This window comes from Corvus hawaiiensis, chromosome W (assembly GCF_020740725.1).
Source record: "Corvus hawaiiensis isolate bCorHaw1 chromosome W, bCorHaw1.pri.cur, whole genome shotgun sequence".
Classification (NCBI taxonomy): Eukaryota; Metazoa; Chordata; class Aves; order Passeriformes; family Corvidae; genus Corvus; species Corvus hawaiiensis.
In genome coordinates, this window is record NC_063254.1 from 4,394,105 (window position 1) to 4,414,571 (window position 20,467).

A 20,467-nucleotide genomic window follows, 5' to 3' on the forward strand; every position below is an offset into this window, starting at 1 on the left:
GGTGATTTCTGGTCTGGGGTCTTCTAACACCTCATTGGATTCTTTCTCCATGTCCAATGTGGGCAGGCCATTAACTCCTCTTATCTTCCAACTTGGGGAAGCCTTGGGGCCCTCCAGCGTCTCAACCCTTATCTGAAGATAGCCAGTCTTTCTGTTTCCTCCCCTGCTGAGCCATTCATGCTGACAGAGTTCATTTAAAGTTCACCTGCAGTCGCTTTTAAGCAGGGCCCACTCATGCTAAGCTGTAAGTTACAATTAAACTTAAAACTACACAACTGATTTCTAATATTCTATAAGTAAACTTATTTAATCTCCAACAGTGACTAAATACGGAATAGAAGAAAAAAAGGATTAGGTGATTCTAAAACCATGAACAAAACAAACCAAAACAATTACACCTTTGTTTTTATTATTATATTGTTTTCTGATTAAGTATTCCATACATGTCTCTGGCATCATTGTTCTTCATATACTGGCAATGGCATAAGGCTGCCTGCTACTGATTCAGATACTATAATGTCTGAAATATTTATTCCGGTATAGAAATTCACACAATATCCCACTTTTTCAGCAAGGTTCAGAAGTAAATTGAGTACTTCAAAGAAAAAACCAACAGATGATAAAACCATGACCATTTAGCCAAAAGCAACCCCCTCCTTGCGCTATAAAAATGTTTGATACTAAAATTTTTCAGGCAATAGCTATTCCTAATATTATAGGAGTGTCTCAGAACCACAGAAGAAAGAACTGGATTATTTTGATTAATTTGACTACTTTTATTTACTCACCACACAATTTCAGGAATTAACAGAGTTCTTAATCTGATATGACCAGGGTCAAAAGTAATATCTGAAGAAAGTTTCTGTATTAGGAAAAAAAGAAAAAGAACTGAGGTTCAGACTTCAGTTCTTCAGTTGTTTGTAAGACTGATGGGGGTGAGGGTGTGTCATGGGTTAGCTAGCATAGTCCCGGAAGTGATGTTCTTGCAAAGGGGTGCTTACAGCTTCCTCTATGACCTGACAGAACCTATCAGATGGCCAGTTTGAATATGGACAATTCTTTAAGCCACTTAAAGTTGTGATTGCCTCTGTGATGCACATTTAAGAATAGGAAACTCTGAGGCAGAGCCTCTCTGTCTCGTTTCTGGTGCTGGGACAGGTGGCTGCGGGCCCCGTGTGGGGGCCAGTGGGCCTGGCCCGGGCCATGGCCATCCTAGAGCCAATGGGCCCTGATCCACCTGCGAAACCCCCCCACAGCAGGGCTGTGGGCAGCCGAAGCGGCTCGCCTCTCCAGTGCGGCCGAGATCCAGCAAACAAGGCACCACTGTCCGCTGTCCGGCAGAGGTCATGTGACTGACAGTGATAAGCCACATTCCAGCTGCAAGGCCTAGGTGAGATTAACCCTTTTAGTGCTGTGAGGAGCTGAAAACCTGAGGGAAGAGAAAGAGGAGATGCTTAAAGCTGAAATTCTGTTGTGAAGTTATGATATATCAGAGTATCCCGTTGTAATTTCATGAAGATATGGGGGGTGGAGTGTTCAGTTCAACTTGTAAGCAAAAGCACCTGCGCTGAGATAGGCAGATGCTGATGCAGCTGTAATTTCATGAGAAGCTTGGACAGGGAGAGATGGAAGCGATGAGGACTTTTGCTCCAAATGGGAAAGGAGAAAACCTCAGTCCCTAGAGATGCTCCCAGAGATTTCTTAGAAATGAAATGCTCCCAGAGATGGGCGAAGAGAACCTTTGTTTCTGAGCAGCTCAACCTTAAAATTGTACCCCAAAAAACTTCGAGAGTGGACCCTCGAAAGCAGTTGTGGGAAAAGCTGCAAGTTGGGAGGAAGGGACTCGCATGCGAGCAGAGAAACTCCTCTTCCTAAATGGACTGAACAAAGTTATTATGGAAGTGGTAAACAGACTGAACATCTCAAGGGTTGTCTTTTTACATTGTCAGTGGGAGAAGGGAGAAAGGTGGAGGGAGGAGGAGAGTTCTGAAGGTGTGGTATGATTTTTTTTTTCTTCTTTTAGGTCTGTTAATAAACTTCTTTATATTCTTTCAAGGTTGGTGCCTGCTTTGCGTTTCTCCTAATTCTTATCTCACAGAAGGTAAACAGTAATGAGTATTTTGGACCAAACCACTACTGGGTGCAACCCCACAGCTTGCACTATTTAGTTCTGTACTTGAACCTAATTAACATTAGTTTAAAAAATAAAGGAGGAAAAAAAAGGTGGTACACACAGAGTTTTCAGCCTATTGATTCATGCTACTCAGTGAACTCCAGATGAAAGTGTTGTACTTTCAGTGCATAGGCAAGCCTGTAACTGAAAATAGATCATGGGTGGCTTACCACTGTAAGATGCAGGAGTTTATGACATGAACAAAAGAATGCATTTTTTTAAAGCAGTACCATAAGAAATTTAACACATTTTATGAAAGTTTTAGAAGTATATTTTACAGTTTTGATATGGTGTATCTTCCTTCCTATTATTAATTTAATGCAGAATGATATCTGCAAGTTTAAGACAGCAGAGGGATTGACACTTGTAGGTAAGTGAGCTACTGTTATAGAGCTCACTACTCACACACTACCTCCCAATGCCTTTCTTGTCATAACTTCCTTTAAAAGCCAGGTTCCTACAAAGTCTTGACTGGCCACTGAAAATATCTCTTCTTCCTTTTCCTTCCCCTCTCTGCAAAGGATCACTACATAAAAGGGAAAAAAGAGCAGTAAAATGATTAAGAAAGGCAACACTGGAATTAAGTGCCTTGCAGCCACTTCTTGGCAAATAATCAAAATAACAAGTGCTCCTTCAAATGTCTCTGGGGTCCCACCTTCCCTCCCCAGTACCAAGCACCCGTCTTTCCCCCAGACATAAATTTCTTCAAATAAGCCCCAGCTCTATGGAAGCACTGCAGTCTGTGGTGAAGTCATCACTTCTCATCTGCTCAAAACACTTCTTTCTGGAGAACTAATGAGAAGCATTAAGGATGTGAAGACGACTCTGCTATGTGTCAGCACTTGCACTAACTATCTTTTGGAATAACACACTAACTTATTAACACAGCTAAAAGCCAAGAGATGAAAAGTAAGGACCGAATGTTAAATTATTCCTAAGTATGCAGTAAATAAATTGCAGTTCTCAATGTATATTATACAATTGCTTGAGATTTCTATAGCTGACAACAGTATAAAATGCTAGGCTTCAAGTATAAAGGGAAATCTGGAAAATAAACAATATTAATAGCTCATACAGATTAAGAAAAAGCTTTAACCCTGGGCAACTGCTAGACAAAAGCATCTTGTCTCTGAATGAGTAGCTCAAATTTATGTCCAAACTAAATAAGTCACTCCATTCAACAGTTTCAGATTTAACTTCTGAGTGCAGACTATTAATCATCATGTTAAAAGAGAAACAGAGTAGTTCTTCTGCCCATAACATTGAGCAACTAGAGGGCTGGCTGAAGCATTTCACTGTTTCTAAAGTCCAAGTGTATACTAGGTTATAATACTTCCATTATTTATGCATTTATTAATGGAAATTATGGAGAGTTTAGAGACAGTCAAGAAAACTAATAAAAAATTATGCCTTATTTTCTCCTGCTATAGTAGAGCAAGCAGTTTCCCTTTAACAGCAAAAGCCAACCTAGCACTTGGGTAAAATGCCTATTGGGAAAACATGAGGTTGGTTCATTTCGTATTCTTGTGGTTTCCACTGACTTCTCTTGGAAATATGCCTGATGCAGCTTTCTGGTGGCAATAAACCTATTCATATAGCATGTGTTGTAATGTATTTGAACCCTGATAGTGTGCCCCAGCCAAACCACCTTCAGTTCTTCTTATCAGAGCCCTCAGGAATTCATCAAGGTTACTGAAATGTAAACTGCACTAAATTGGGAAAGAAGAAGCTGAGAAGCAGAATACCAAGACAGCAAGAAATAGATAAAGAAGGACTGTGCTGCACTGGACTAGAACCAATCATATTTTCTGAAAAGTGCATGCAGAGCGCGTGGACAAGATAGAGGGACCAATCAAGTAATGTGTGATCGTGTGTACAGTAGTTGTAAAATGCATAAGTAGAGTATAATGTAAACAATAAATGGCTTCTGCGAAATCACATTGATTCATTGTTCAGAAGTCCTGAGCTCCCGCAAGCATGTTGCAAACTGCCTGCCATTCTTGTTACATCAAAGACCATGAGCATACTGCAGTGCAAAGCACTCAAAAGATGCACTAATTCAATGAATGAAGATACACTCCTGTTGGAGGTTAGGATTTTTTCTTTTTTTTCTTTCTCTCATGGAATTTTTCTCCCATTTGTTGCCTAAGAGATGGGAACAACGGATACTTAAGAGAAAAAAGATGTGGCCAGGGAAGGGGGAAGGGGTGCAGTTTGCTATCATCTCTTAGCTGGGGGGTTTTCTCTTGGGAAAGGCAGAGATACCTCGAGATTTTGGCTGGGGGGTGAGGGACTGGGCTCAGCTCCTCGCTGTCTCTCTCTCAGGATCAGAGTGGAGACAGGTGGGGTTTTGGTGCTGGACTGTTGCTGCCCAGAGGATTTGCTCCCACTGCAGAGTTTTTGTGCTCCCACTGCAGAGTTTTTGTCCCCCCCTGCTTCTCCTTATCGTGGGTGAGCCTTTGCATGCAAGAGCAGCTGTTGAACTGGGACCTTTTCAACACATGACCTCACTGAGAAGGGGACCCCGACCCCCAACCCCCAACCCCCTCCGGAGGGAGTGTCTTCCGGCTGCTTGCGGAAGCCTGTCTGCCACTGCCCAGCCCCGCTGTTTTCTGCTGCTGCTTCGGGCTTTTTCGTTACACTTTAACCTGACATCCTGTGTCCGCCCAGCCTCCCCGTGGCTCCTGCTATGGCTTCGGAGGTTTTGCTCCACTTTGTTTGCCACCCCGGGCATGCTCCCCTCCTTGGAGCATGCTGCTCCAAGGTCCCAGCTACAGTCCATTTCACCATCTGGATGGGCACCGGGACCAGCTGCCCCCCGTGAATTTGCAAAGGAAGCCCCTTTTCTATCTCTTCTGCCGGCTCACCCCCCATTACCGTGTGGACAGGCAGCTGAGCTCGCAACACAGCACCCCCTGCAGCTGTGGGGGAATCATTGCACCTGCCCTGCCCAGCCAGGAACCAAAAGTGCCCCTGTCGGCTGTGACCATAACTACACCAAAGGAGAAAGTGCTTGACAGCCCAGAGAGGCTGTTATTGGGTCTCTGTTTTTTCCTGTTTGTTGTTGCTGTTGGTTTTGTTTGTTTGCCTTGTTATATATATGTATTTATATATATATTCTAGTAAAGAACTGTTATTCCTTCTCCCATATCTTTGCCTGAAAGCCCCTTAATTTCAAAGTTATAATAATTTGGAGGGTAGGGGGTCATATTTTCCATTCCAAGGGAGGTTCCCGCCTTCCTTGGCAGGCACCTGTCTTTCAAACCAAGACAACTCCCCAGAAAAAAAAAGACTCAGCTGTATGAATCCTACTCAGCTCAGGAACCCCTGCTGTAGTTTTAAAGCTGCTTCATCCTCCAAGAGGAGAAACTATTTTTGTCTTTTCTATTGCTTAAAATAAAGCAAATAGCTACACACGCAGCCAGAAACACTGGAGGGGAGGGGCATAAAAGCCTCATAAAATGTATTTTTTTAAAGTAATTTCAAAGCATCCATTTTCAAGTAAATTAATTTTAGTCATGACTAATGTAAATTTGACTATATTAATTTGATTTCCTGTTAGGTCTATATTAACTCAGTTCATATTTTGAGATGTCTTTTATAAATTCTTCTGTTACAACATGGCTAACAATAAAACCCCAGAATCCACACCTCAGTTTGCCATCTTCCTTCAACACATTTCACAAATGAATACTACAACAGGAGGAAATAAGTAAATATAGTTTGCTGTTTTAACTTCAGTTTTTGTTGTAATGAGTGCATCGCCTGAGGTTTCATAGATACAGTAAGAAAAAACATAAAAGGTCTTTACTATAGACTTACATAACTGCTCACCATCTTTACTCATATTTTCTGGGGAAAACTCAAAGAAAGATGGGAATAAACAAAAGTACAATTTCATATTAAAGCAAGCCCCTTTGACACTTCTGCAAAGTATATTAAATGCATTTTTAGACTTCTTGACACTTCTAGCTGACTGATGAGAAGATTCAAGGAAACTGTGAAGTACTCTGTTCGTTTTTAATACAACGTGTAAAAGATACGGTAACACAGACTATGAAGTACTAGGCTTGAATCAGGCAATAAGACTCACTTGAGAGGGTGTGCTTGTTAGCTCCATCTTTTCTTGGGATTTTTCCTTTGCTAGTTGTGCAGCGTCTTTGAATTCCTGAAATTTTTCTGCAAACTGAAGGTACACGTTCAAAAAAAAAAGGAAAAAGAGAAAGAGTAGGTGTGAAGTTGTTATATTACATGCAGAACAGAATGCTGCAGTTAATATTTTACAAAGTCAAATTCTGACAGTAGAATTTTTTAAATTTTTCTCATTAGATATTTATTTAATATAGCTACACAGTGACATACCTTTCAGACATAATGTACTCTGTTTATATGACAGGAAATTTATGATGCAACAAAGTTTTATTTGTTGCTGATAGTGTTTAAAAAAACCACCTCATATGGCATATAATCATGATAAGATGCCTTGCACAGCTACTTTCAGATTCAGGTTTTACTGTTTTCTTGACAACAAATGATCTGGTTCTGAAACCCACTATGGTCACTATTAGCTTAGAGCCTTCAATGGGCTTCATTCTTTCATGACTGAAACAATATCAATTTCTTCCCAAATTTTAACAGCATTTATCATTTTGGTAGCTAATTTAGAAAGCAGCAGTAGGAATATTGAGTCAAGTTCATTTCTTGATTGTTGATTGACATGAATCAAGTTAATAAATTAATTGAACTGAACACTCGAATATACCAAACACTAAATTCAAGAATTTCACATTGAAATGCCTTATGAAGCTTGATTTCTCTGCTACACGTACATCTTACAGAAAATAGCTAAAGCAGCAATTTAGAAATATATGCACTTTTAAAATTGATAAATTAAATCAATTTATTAGGAATAGGGCCTAGATTCTCTGGCTAGAGAAAAATTTGGCTTCATAGATCTCAGCTTGATACTATACTAACTACTATAGTAACTAAACATTCATTTTGGCTTCTACTGCTTTTATACAAAACATGATCTTATTATGATCAGTTCAAGACTGAAATTATTCTGCAAAAACACTGGAAACTTCACCAACACCTTCTAAATCTCTCCAGCAGCAGCATACAAAGAAATTGTTTTGCACTGCATGTATTCAAAAGGGATGAAGACTACCTTTGTTTAACTCAATCTCCTCAACTATTTTCAATCAGAACTTCACTTGCTGTTCAAGATCTAAAAAACCTAGTTTTTGAGGAAGTATCATTTCTTACCACTGGTATCCTATATTTTGTCTGTCAGGTTATTTAAAAGCATGTTTCCTAAATATAGAAGGAGACAAAATATACCATCCAGAAACTCTAATTCAGTATCAAAAAAGGTCTCAGAACAGATAATAAAATTGGCAATAGATGACCAGAACTTCATTATACTTATTTAAGAGTTGTAGATAGACCACAAAATCTAATGGATAACCTATTATTTAAATCAGCTTTAGGACCAGAGGATTGGTAAGTGAGCAAACATAATGTTGAGATTTAGAATGGCTGAAGACATAGAAGGCAGTAAATAGAATCTTCTGTATCACAGTAGTAGAAATTGTTAAAAAAAAATAAAATTAGTGTATTGGGTTTGCATGGCCAGGTTTTCAAAGCCAATGCCAGATGGCTCCAGGACAGACCCAGAGCTGGCCAGAGCCAAGCCAATCAGAAATGGTGGTAATGCCTCTGTGATAACATATTTAAGAAGGTAAAAATGTTATTGCATGGAGGTAATTGCACTCAGAGAAGAGAGGACTGAGAATATGAGAAATGAACAACCCTGCAGACACCAAGGTCAGTGGAGAAGGAGGGGGAGGAGATGCTCCAGGTGCTGGAGCTGAAATTCCCCTGCAGCCCGTGGTGAGGACCATGGTGAAGCAGCTGTGCCACTGCAGCCCATGGAGGACTATGGGGATGCAGACATCCACCTGCAGCCTGTGGAGGAGACCCATGCTGGAGCAGGTGGATGTTCGAGAGAGGGCTATGAACCTGTGGGAAGCCTGCACTGGAGCAGTGTTGGGGAAGATGAAACAGGAAAGCCTTATAAATATGATTGCCTGACAAAAGATTTTGGGAATATGAAAACTATAAGCGACATCGAAATGAAGGCCACCTTTGAGATACCAAGTCTTAGTTACTGAACAACTGGAAAACAATGGTATGGCCAACTGAAGGTAATCCCCTCTTGATTGAACAATACCCTCTGCTTGCAGGCAGGTCCAAGGGTCAGAGCAGACCCTACTAGCTCAGCAGAAGGGGTCCAAAGAGTAGTTTTTAGGAGTTAAAATGTAACACTCTATGGTAATATAAGAACTCTTATAGGCTGTATGTAAATGCTATAGGATTTGTATCTTGTACTAGATTGGCTAGTGAAAATTAGAATATTCAGTACAGAAGATGATTTATTGTATTGTAACGAGAACTTTGGCCCTTTTTACTTACTACCCCCCTTACTTACTCTCTCTTCTCTCACTCTTACTCCGCTCTTACCTACTCGCTCTTACTTTTATATTCTTGCTCTCTTGGGCCTGCTCCGAGCTGCGGCTGGCAGCTCTAAGCAGTGCCCCTGTACCCACGCCCTTTGCAATAAACCGCATGTTCCAAGATCTGACTTCAGAGATCTCTCGTCTCTGTCCCGACCGTCCAACCCACCCAAGCTCCTACAGAGCAGGCTCCTGGACAGGCACCTGTGGACCCATAAAGAGAGGAGTCCACACTGGAGCAGGTTTCCTGGTAGGACTTGTGACCCTGTGGGGGACCCATGCTGGAGCAGGCTGTGCCTGAAGGACTGCACCTCATGGAAGAAGAACCCATGTTGGAGCAGTTTGTGAAGAACTGTAGCCCATGGGAAAGACTCACACTAGAGCAGTGGGATGGACTCACATTGGCGAAGTTAATGGAGAACTATCTCCTGTGGGAGGGACCCTATGGTGCAGCAGGGGAAGGACTACTCCCTGAGCAGTGGGAGAAACCACAGGTGATGAACTGACCATAACCCCCATTCGACATCTCCCTGTGCTGCTGGGGAAGGAGGTAGAGCTGGGAAGGAGGGAGGGGTGGGGGGAAGGTGTTTTCAAGGGTCTTATTTTACTTTTCATTATCCTGCTCTGGTTTTGTTAGTAATAAATTCAAGTAATATCTCTAAGTTGAGCCTGTTTTGCCCGTGATGGTATTTGATGAGTGATTGTAGAAGTTTGGTCCAAAATACTCATTACTATTTACCTTCTGTGAGATAAGAATTAGGAGAAAGCAAAGCAGGCACAAAACTTGAAAGAATATAAAGAAGTTTATTAACAGACCTAAAAGAAGGAAAGGGAAAAAAAAAAAATCATACCACACCTTCAGAACACTTCTCCTCCCCCCACCTTTCTCCCTTCTCCCACCGTAAAAAGACAACCCTTGGGATGTTCAGTCAGTTTACCACTTCCATAATAACCTTGTTCAGTTCGCTTAGGGAGAGGAGTCTTTCTTGCTCATGCTATGGAGACATCCCCACAAGAGATTCTCTCATGGCTTCAGTATCACGAGACAGCCGCCCGGGTTGGTTCTCTGCTCGCATGTGAGAGTCCCTTCCCCCAACTTTACAGCTTTTCCCACAACTGCTTTCGAGGTTGCTTGATCTTGAGCTACTGGGGTACCATTTTAAGGTTGAGCTGTTCAAAAACAAAAGTTCTCTTCACCCATCTCTGGGAGCATTTTATCTCTAAGAATAGAGGCCCTCCCCTTTTCCTGGGAGACAAGGGTCTTCGTCATCTTCATTTCTAGGACTATCTCTGGGAGTATCTCTAGGAACAGAGGTCTTCTCCTTCCAATTGGAGCAAGAGTCCTCATCACTTCCATCTCTCCCTATTCAAACTTCTCATCAAATTACAGCTGCTTCAGCATTTGCTTATTCCAACACAGGTGCTTTTGCTCACAAGTTGAACTCTCCACCCCCATGCCTTCATGAAATTACAACAGGTACTCTGATATATCGTAGTCCATCACCACCATAGCTTTACAACAGAATTTCAGCTTTAAGCATCTCCTCTTTCTCCTCCCTCAGGATTTCAGCTCTTCTTTCTTTACTTAATGTCTGCAGGCTCCATCTGTTCTGGAGGAAACTTACAGCACTAAAAGGGTTAATCTCACCTGGGCCTTGCAGCTGGAATTTTGCTTATCGCTGTAGGTCACATGATCTTTGCCGGACAGCAGAGCAGCTTCAGCTGAATCTTTGGCCGCACTGGAGGGGGCGGAGCAGGGCCGTGCTGTCTGCACGTAGCAGGGCTGTGGGGGGGCCACGGGTGGAACAGGGCCTCACGGCTCCAGGATGGCTGTGTCCCAGCCCAGGCCCAGCCTGAGCAGGTCCTGGCCCAGACTCGGCAGGGCCCGGCAGGGCCCACTGAGCCCTGTACCGGCCCAGCCCAGTTACCTGTGCCCCAGCCAGAAGCAAGAGAGAGCGCTTCCCAGGGTTTCTCCATTCTTAAATGTGGACCACAGAGGTGGTCAAAATTCTAAGTGGCTTAAAAAATTTTCAATATTTGAACTAGCCAGTTGATAGGTTCTGTCAGGTCATAAAGAAAGCTGTAAGCACCTCTTTGCAAGACTCACTTCCAGGGCTATGCTTGCTAACCCATGACAGTGATCTCTCCCAGTCCTTATCTCAATTCATGAACCCTTAGTTATATTTTCGCTCCTCTGTCCAGTTGTGGAGGGGAGTGAGTGAGCAGCTTTGGTGGTTGTCTGGCAGCCAGCCAGGGTCAAACCACCACAAATAGATAAATTGATAACATTCTAAGAAAGAGCCAACAAGTCTAACGTAGTGGAAATATTAAAAAAATTACTAGAATTCCCTGAGGTAATATCTTGATAAAATTATTAAATAACAAAGATGATATCTCATTATATGAAAGGAAGGGTTCTCTGGAGGATTAAAAATTTAAGGAAGAGGTGGAAAAATTGTGGGGGGAGACTACAGGAGGATCTCACTAGTACCTGTGCTAGTCCTTTTGGCACTTAGCATATTCTAGTTATTTGGAATAAATCATGCCAACTAATTCAAAGGTATAAAACAGATAGCAATCCTGACAAGGAATATTTCTTTCCATACAGCAGGATACTATCAAAAGCACAGATTTATATTCTGTTTCAGAAATTAGCCTCAGATTTCTCTAAATATCATAGGGCATTCTGTTTCTCCTACTACAGCAGCAAGAGGGACTCTGCTCAGAAATCCTGATCTTGTGAAAAGAATATCCTTCAACATAAGAATCATCTTTTAGGTATCACTGACTTTTGCCTGAGTCCTGATAGAACAATCTTGAGGTGAATTTGTGGTCTGACATTGAGAAAAGGTCTAAAGAAGATAAACAAATGTTTAATTAATTTTCTTCTATACTGTTTGCATATGAAGTTGATTAGAGTGACTTTATACTGGATAGTCTTGCTCCACTAATTCTCACAGTCTCAATAATCGTCCAGAAAAAGGTTACCACTGTTTCACTCTACCCTAGTAATCAGTTTAGGGGGACAAAGGCACACGAACCAAAGAGGAATGGTCCAAAATTCAAACACTTGATATATGCTTTGGAAATCATCTGCTTGTTTAGAGCAGCATTGCTAAGCAGACAATGATCTGAGAATAACCAGCTTATTAGAAGACATGACTTATTATCTCTGCTCTGATTGTTTGCTTCATTAACCTGTTGATGTCAGACACAGACTAGACTACATTTTTTGTGGTTTGCACTCTGTCTTTTGTTCCCTGGAACTTGAAATATTTCATCGGGGCCCAAAGACACTGCTGCAAAAGAAATTACATACAACACAGCTGTTCACTTTGAGACTTTGATAAACCAAGTACAGAAAAAAGTTTCAGAATCAACTTTTAAGGCAACTTCTAGAAGCAACCTGTTTCTGAACAAAACCATTAATATAGGTTTTTTTTGCTAGCACTATTCTAATATCCAGTAGTACCTTATTAGATTTCATGTCCTACAATGCTAGGTGTACTAAAGAGCACTCTGGTAAATCTGACTATAGTGCCAGTGCACAGAAATGAGACAGTAATATGAGCTGAGACACAAGAGAATAAACAGAAGACAGATGTGATTTCTCAGAAGCTGCACAGCAGATCCAGGATTTCTAATTCAGTTTTTCTGATTCCAAGATGAATATATCTACCAACTCCAGCAGTTGAATAATTGTTTATTTTCCCTCCATCAAATATGCTTGTTAATTTCACAATAACACAAAAAATTTTGCCTTTATGAATTTTAGTAGCATTTATCAGCAATTTTAATTCACATGAAAATCACAATTTTATAATTAAGATATAATACAAGGGAAACAGTTTACTGAAAAGGTCCTGAAGATTCATCACCATAAGCTTCTGAAAAGGCCCGTGACTCAGAATTTTTCTCAATAAATCTGTGTATTTTTCATAAATCACAACAATCTGAGTAACTGCTAATCAAACGTACTTAAAATACTGTAGCTTTTCAGATTATTTTTTCAACAACAATGTAAAGTTTTGAGCCAAGGGCATACTGAAAACTTCTAGACATCAGTATGAGGGCAGCAAAAGACTGGGATTGAAACAACTGCAATTAAGAAGGAAGTAAGTATCTCTTGGGGAGAGCAAGGAAAGAGTGAAGGAAAGGACAGATGAAAAAATCAAAATGTTTTCACTGACAAGGACAACCCAGTGTTGAAAGGCAGGGAAACACAGGCTATGAATGACTACAGCATGATACTTGGCCGCCAAAGAAGCATTCCATGGCTAAGAAAAACAAGTTAATATATGTTGGGGTTCTTCCCCTCTGCCATGGGGTCCTGGGAGAGGGGACCCTGGGGTAGAGGCACGGGATTTTCCCTGCTCCCTGGTCACATGTACCCTAATCCCATTCCCCATTGGTTGTGTTCCCCTGTGCAGGGAAGACCCTGGTTGTCCCGTGATTGCTCAGTTCTTGGGCTGGACCCCGGCCATGCGTCTGGAGAATAAAAATCTCTGAAAAACATCTATCAAGAATCAGTCCCTATTTCTTTCCATGGGCTTTGCTGTCTATACATGTTGCAGAAATCCCCGCTGCAACAAATATATGAGAGATAAACTAAATTAGGATTTATACTAAATCCTTTGAAATATTAAATAAATTATTAGCATGCTGGCAAGCAAGTGCCTCTAGGACATACACATCAATTTAAATAAATGACAAAGTTTCTAAGTTCACTAAAGCAATGCCCCGTGCACAAATGCATATGCATATACTCAATATCACTCAGAATTTCCTGTGTGTGATGCTTCATAGAAATGAAAGCAATCAGATTACGAAAGGAAGAAGTCTTACAAGCATATCATACTGTCCAAATAAAGCAGATTTACTGATTCTTTTTTTAATGGTTTTCTGACAGGACCATGCTTATCCTTGGACAGTGATAATTACTTTCTCAAAAGGGCCAGTATGATTTCTTTGTTTATTTTGGGTTTTTTAATAAAAAGCCAATCATTATTCTTTACTCAAACATTTATTATACATTCATTTTTATTGCATTTGTATTTCCAGATCTTTTGTATATTTCAAAGACGAAAATTCTCTGCTTAATGTAGAAACATGTTTTCACACTGAAAATGGAATTCTTCATCTGGAGAAAAACAACACTGACTTTTACAGGTTCCTGGACTCATCTACCAAAGTGGTATCAATAACAGTAGGGATTGTAGAAAGGGTGCTCACAGGAACCCTACCATGACTTTAGGTAAAAGGAGTTACTGCTTTCCTTGGATTAAGGTGGACTTCCCTCCTGCACAAGCAGACCAGAAAAAAACTCATAGGGAACTGGGTTTCTTTAGTAAAACTGTCAACTTTTGTATTCCAACAAAAAAAATGTAATTTTCTTTTATATTGAATATTTTTCACACTAGCTTTATTTAAGCTTGCACATGTTGAAATATCTGTAATTTGATGCGCTACACAGCAAAAAAAGTGAAAGTGAATGTGGCTTAAAAGACAAAAATGCATCAGAAAACTATCAACAATTGTTTTCTAGGAGGTTTAACACAGAAGAAACACTACATAGTCTACTCTTTTAAATTCTATAGTGAAAAACTGTAATGAAAGAACAACTTTAAGAGAAACTTAACAGAACCTAACAAGTGAATACCTAGTGTAGTGGTTTGGTCCAAAATACTCATTACTGTTTATCTTCTGTGAGATAAGAATTAGGAGAAATGCAAAGCAGGCACCAACTTTGAAAGAATATAAAGAAGTTTATTAACAGACATAAAAGAGGGGGGAAAAAAAATTATACCATACCTTCAGAACTCTCCTCCTTCCCCCACCTTCCTCCCTTCTCCCACTGACAATGTAAAAAGACAACCCTTGAGATGTTCAGTCTGTTTACCACTTCCATAATAACCTTGTTCAGTCCATTTAGAAAGAGAAGTCTCTTCTTGCTCGTGCTATGAAAACAGTATCACAACGAGACAGCCGCCCACTTCCAAATATTGTTCAGTCCATTTAGGAAGAGGAGTCTCTCTGCTCGCATGTGACTCCCTTCCCCCAACTTGCAGCTTTTCCCGCAACTGCTTTCGAGGGTCCACTCTTGAAGTTTTTGGGGTACAATTTTAAGGTTGAGCCGTTCAGAAACAAAAAACAGAGGCCCTTCTCCTTCCCTGGGAGCAAAGGGTCTTCCTCATCTTCATCTTTAGGACTATCTCTGGGAGCATCTCTAGGGACTGAGGTTTCTCCTTTCCCATTTGGAGCAAAAGTCCTCATCTAGTCCATCTCTCCCTGTCCAAACTTCTCATGAAATTACAGCTGCGTCAGCATCTGCCTATCTCAGAGCAGGTGCTTTTGCTTACGAGTTGAACACTCCACCCCCCATATCTTCATGAAATTACAACGGGATACTCTGATATATCATAGCTTCACAACAGAATTTTAGCTTTAAGCATCTCCTCTCTCTCTTCCCTCAGGTTTTCAGCTCTTCACAGCAATAAAAGGGTTAATCTCACCTCGGCCTTGCAGCTGGAATGTGGCTTACCGCAGTGGAGAGGGGGGAGAGCCAAGCCGCTCAGGCTGCCCACAGCAAGGCAGTGGGGGGGTTCCACGGATGGAACAGGCCCGTCAGCTCCAGGATGGCCGTGGCCCGGCCCGGCCTAGCCCGAACAGGGCCTGGGCCGGGCCCACGGGACCCCACACGGGGCCTGCAGCCACCTGTCCCAGCACCGGAAATGAGAGAGAGAGCTTGGGGGAATTTGTCTATTCTTAAGTGTGTATCACAGAGGCGGTCACAATTTTAAGTGGCTTAAAGAGTTGTCCATATTCAAACTGGCCAGCTGATAGGTTCTGTCAGGTCATGGGGGGAAGCTGTAAGGAGAACTTCACTTCCGAGACTCAGCTTGCTAACCTATGACACTTAGAAAGAATTATCAGCATACACTCTGACAACTTGAATCTCCCTACCCTCCTTAATCAGTTAAAAGAAAATTCATAGGCAACAAAGTGTTATAACAATTTTGTCTTGTCTTTTTATAAGAATGGATACAGAACATTTATTGTAAACTATTTTCAAACAACAACAGTAGTGAGAAGAGTCTAGATACAACCGGCAAAAGTATTTGATTCTTAAGTTGTTTGATTGGCCAAATAGTTGTCATTGGTCATACTTACTTTTGAAAGGTGATGTTCAGATGAAAATCCCAAACCATAGACTGTATTTGCTCTGCTGTCTGCCCATTGGCCAAACTTCTGGGATGTTTTTGTAAATGTCATGTTGGGGGTGATAGTGCTATTTATTATTGCCTGAAAAAAAAATAATAGTGGTAAAAAAGGGGCTCTGTGGTTTTGATTTTTTTTAAAGTTTACTCAATCATTGAAAATGCCAGTGTTATAGGCAAGGATCTGTGTACACTGAGACAAACTTGCAACTAGGGAACAATTTCTAATTCAATCACAGCTAAAATTATAAAGCATATATTGGCATACATTCTTTAAAAGGAGCAAAAGGGGAGGGGCATCTGTTTGCAATTGCAAGTAGTCATTGAATAGACAGCAAATCTAAAAAAATTCCTTTAAAGCATCCACATAGGCGAATACAATCAGAATAGAAGAACTAGTGAGGTTGTCTTTTGTCTCAAAAGTGTATTTCTTTGTTCCCTAAAGCAATGCCTCTCAAGATCCATTGTAAGTTCCACAGTTGCATTCCCCCTGTTGCATATGCAATACTCACTGGAAAACATGTAATAAAACAAGAAGCACAATTTATTTTTAAATTTTTTTATTGTACGAATCTGTTTTTTCATTTATGCACACACAAACATGACTAACAGGGTCATACACCAACTACAGAAGAAGAGCTACTCTTAGAATAATTTTTCTTCTCTCATTCTTGTTATGTACAAGCTGAAAGTACGTCTTCCAGAATACAGCTTCTGCTAATGCAAATAAAAAATGACCTCTATTCAATTTATATGCTGGTTCCACTAAAACCAACTAAAGTTTTATCATGCATTTCAACAGTACTTGCATCACATTAAAGTTTGTCTAACGTTCTAAATCTGTGATGGGGAACTGTCCAGTTGACTTAGAGTATGCCAGGATAAAATCTTATAAGGACACCAATGGGTTACATTTAACAAAAAAAATTATGGTTATTACAGTTATAACCAGCCAACATGAACAAGAAAGACTAGCCATAAAACCAGATATATGTATTGGAAGTGAAATGCAGGCATGCTTTCTCATCTGTCTGGTGCTACTAAGAGTTTCAGTCACATTTCTTAAATAATTCACAGCCCTTTTAATAAAACTCTGGTTAATAGGTGCTTTGTAAAAACCATGTGAAAGACAATGTCCTTAAAACTTCCCAGAAAACAGCATACACTGTGAGCACAACAGTTCAGGATGAATATTTCTTACATGCTGTTGTGGTTTAACCCCCAGACGTCATACTAAATACCACAGTTGCTTGTTTCCCTCCCCCCCCCCCACTACTACCCTGGTGGGATGGAGAAGAGAATCAGAAAAAGGTAAAACCCATGGGTCAAAATAGGAACAGTTTAATAATTGAAAAAATAAAATATTTTAATATTACTACTACTAATTATAATAATAATAATTGCAATTAAAAGGAAAGGGTGAGAAAGGAATAAGACTCAAAAAGAACAAGTGATGCACAATACAGTTACTCACCACCCACTGACTGATGCCCAACTAGTCCCCAAGCAGTGATCGGCCCATCCCAGCCAACTCCCCCAGTTTATATACTGAGCATGAAATTCTAAGGTATGGAATAGTCCTTTGGCCAGTTCGGGTCTGCTGTCCCAGCTATGCTGATGCCCAAAACTAGGCAAGAAAATAAAACTCTATAGCACAGAACAGGTGTTTGTTTATTCAGCGCTGGCAGTGAGGGGGATCTCTGCCAAAAACTCAGTCAATCTTCTTTAGCCTTCAGTTACATTTTAAAAGTCCTTCCACCCAATGTCACAATTACAACATATCATTAGCATACTCATATTTGCATAAAGCTGTGTCATCAGTTTGTTGCTTTCACACATGCATCAGTTCCTTCTGTGGTGGTTGTCAGTCTTCTGGTGGTCTTTTGATGAAGACTTGTATAGTCTTCCTCACGTTTGAACTTTTTACCTCTATCTTCAGCACATGCCTGGTGCTTCTTGTTTTTCAGTCTAACTTATTTTTAGCTAAGTTTGCAGTTTGCAAGTTCCGTTAAAACTTGCTATCTTGCTTTTGATGGGCATGTTATCTCACTTGCTTTGCTATCTTGCTTGTTCTGCTATCTTGCTTGCTTTACCTGCACATCTTGTTACAATGTTATTTGTGGTTAACCTTTTGTTACATACCACTTAGGTTTCAATGCTCCCTCCCATCTGTCAGAGACAGAAGATCTTTGCCCGTTATGGCAAAACTGTATAACAAAGCTGCACCACCAAAGCCCACCCTGAATGGGCCTCCTGACTGAAACCCTGAACTGTGAGTTAAACTGCCTAAGGCTATTCGAGATAAAAAAAAGTGACACTATTGTTGAAAGGATCTCAGGTATGGGAAGTAATGGCTAAGGCTGGGACAGCATTCACAGGACACCCCAGCCCAGCAGCTTGGCAGTGGAGGCCATAGTCCCAGGCTTATCTGTTGCCAGGTTTGCACAGACTCTCCCCCAACCCAGGGGAGAGGAGAGGTTTTGGGTGTGTGGCTTAACCTCTGGTCAGAGGCAGTGAACGCCTGTTGGGGTTCCTCCCCCCTGTCATGGGGTCCTGGGAGAGGGGACCCTGGGGTAGAGGCATGACCTACAGGGTCTCCCTGCTCCCTGGTCACATGTACCCTAATCCTGTTCGCCATTGGTTGTTTTGTGTTCCTCTGCTGGGGGAGGACCCTGGTTGTCCCGTGATTGCTGGGTTCTTTGGCAGTCCCCCAGCCATGTGGCTGGAAAATAAAGATCTCTGAAACTTCTATCAAGAATCGCTCCTTATTTCTTTCCACGGGCCTCTCTGTCTATACATGTTGCAGAAATCCCCGCTGCAACAAATGCCCATCCTCCCTTGCCCAGACCAGCTCAGCTGCGGGGCCCCTGTTTGGGTGAGGATTTTTCCTTTTGTTTCTTTCTCTCATGGAATTTTGTCCCATCTGTTGCTAAGAAACAATAACTATTGATACTTAAGAGAACAAAAGATGTGGCTGGGAGGAGGAGTGGGAAGGGTGCAGCTGGCTACTCTCTTTACCTGGGGGGTTTTCTCTTTGGAAGGGCAAAGATACCTCGAGATTTTGGCCAGGTGGTGAGGGGCTGGGCTTGGGTCCTCTCTCTCTCACTGATATAAGCGGCTTAGATTTCAGGGGTTAAGTGTTGTGGGTACTGCTAGTATGGCAAAACTTTGCAGCTGCTTGCTAAACAATGTATCACTTGCTGAACATTTGCTATGCCGGCCAGGTAAAAGGGAGGAATGCAGGAGAGAATAAGGGTAGGATGCCAGACCATTGACAAGAGGAAGAAATTGTGACCAAAGATCCTGCTTTTGGACCCTGGAACTGGCTCAAACCATCTTTGGGGTTTGGACTTGGACCAGGACCTCAGAGAGCATGCGCAAGGAAGCAAGGTGAAAAGTTCAAACCTGAGGTAGACTGCTTACTTCATCAGAGAAAGACCTTACTTCATCCCAGAGACCCCGGCTCACGACCACCAAGTGGCACTGCACAGGCGTAATAGAATGCTGAGCTAATTATAATACGAAGCAGAGACAGACGATGAATATGTATAGGCATATTGTGTAACCTAATGCATATGTAATCTGTAACCAGATATATTGCAAGCTGAGTACTGTGGTTGGCACGTGTGGTTTTTTGGGGCTACCCCCATGCGTCCAGCGCTGCAATAAACATACCTACTTTACAACTTTCGAGTTGTAGAGTCCTTTCCGTGTACCATCGCGGTTGGCATCGGAGGGGGACAGGCTGCAGTCGCTGTGGGGAGAATTTGCCACCACTGCAATGCTCCATCTCCTGCTGTCTCCTCCTACCGTGAGTGAAGCTCTGCTCATGGGAGCAGCCATTGCACTGGGACCTTATTAACACCCTACCTCAGTAAAAAGGACCCTCACCATTTACTGGGGTGCCTCAGGGGAAACCCCGGGACCCTGAGCCCCTCCTCCCTCCGAGGGAGCCTCTCCTGGCTGTGTTCGGGAGCCGGGCTGCTGCTGCCCAGCCCGGATGTTTCTGTGGCACCACTCCGGGTTTTTTGGTACACTGTAGCCCTGCACCCCCTGCCTGCCGGGACACCCAGCGGCTTGCTACAGCTGAGGAGTTTCTGATACATTTCTGTCTTGGGGTGACTTTATAATGTGTATCCCCTATCGCTTCTCTATGCCCAGAAATTAATTTTGTGCCTTTCCGTGCCTTTAAACTGAGCCTGAGAGGGGGGAGAGGAAAACAAAAACCGAGCAAAACTTTTAAAAGCAGTTTGTTCAAGGACACAGAGATACAGACTCCTCTTGCTTCTAACAGCAGCGGCGGGAGCGGGAGGAAGCACCCTGCTTGCTTTTCAGCCAGCTTTCGGCCTCTTTTCTCTGGAGAAAGACGGGAGTTGAACTTTGTTTTCCTGGAACTTTGGTTTATTCCTTTTTTCTCTTCTGGACTGTTTCAACATCAGAACACCTCGGGAGAGTTCTCCATGGAGGCCCTGGAGGTGGGCCCACGACCCAGCTCCGAGGAGGAGGAGAGAGACCATATCTATTTGTGCCAGTTTGGACAAATTTGGAGGAAAATTTGG

General features: G+C 41.9%; 1 protein-coding gene across 1 annotated transcript in view; it reads right to left on the reverse strand.

The window, feature by feature from the left end:
• Positions 1 to 20,467, reverse strand: part of LOC125319334 (homer protein homolog 1-like) — a 368,242-nt gene that overhangs the window by 203,029 nt on the left and 144,746 nt on the right. Inside the window, exons 3-4 of the mRNA XM_048290442.1 lie at positions 15,862 to 15,993; positions 6,267 to 6,359 (exon numbers count right to left, since the gene is read on the reverse strand). Coding sequence (XP_048146399.1) covers positions 6,267 to 6,359; positions 15,862 to 15,993 — 225 coding nt within the window. The remainder of the gene's footprint in view (positions 1 to 6,266; positions 6,360 to 15,861; positions 15,994 to 20,467) is intronic.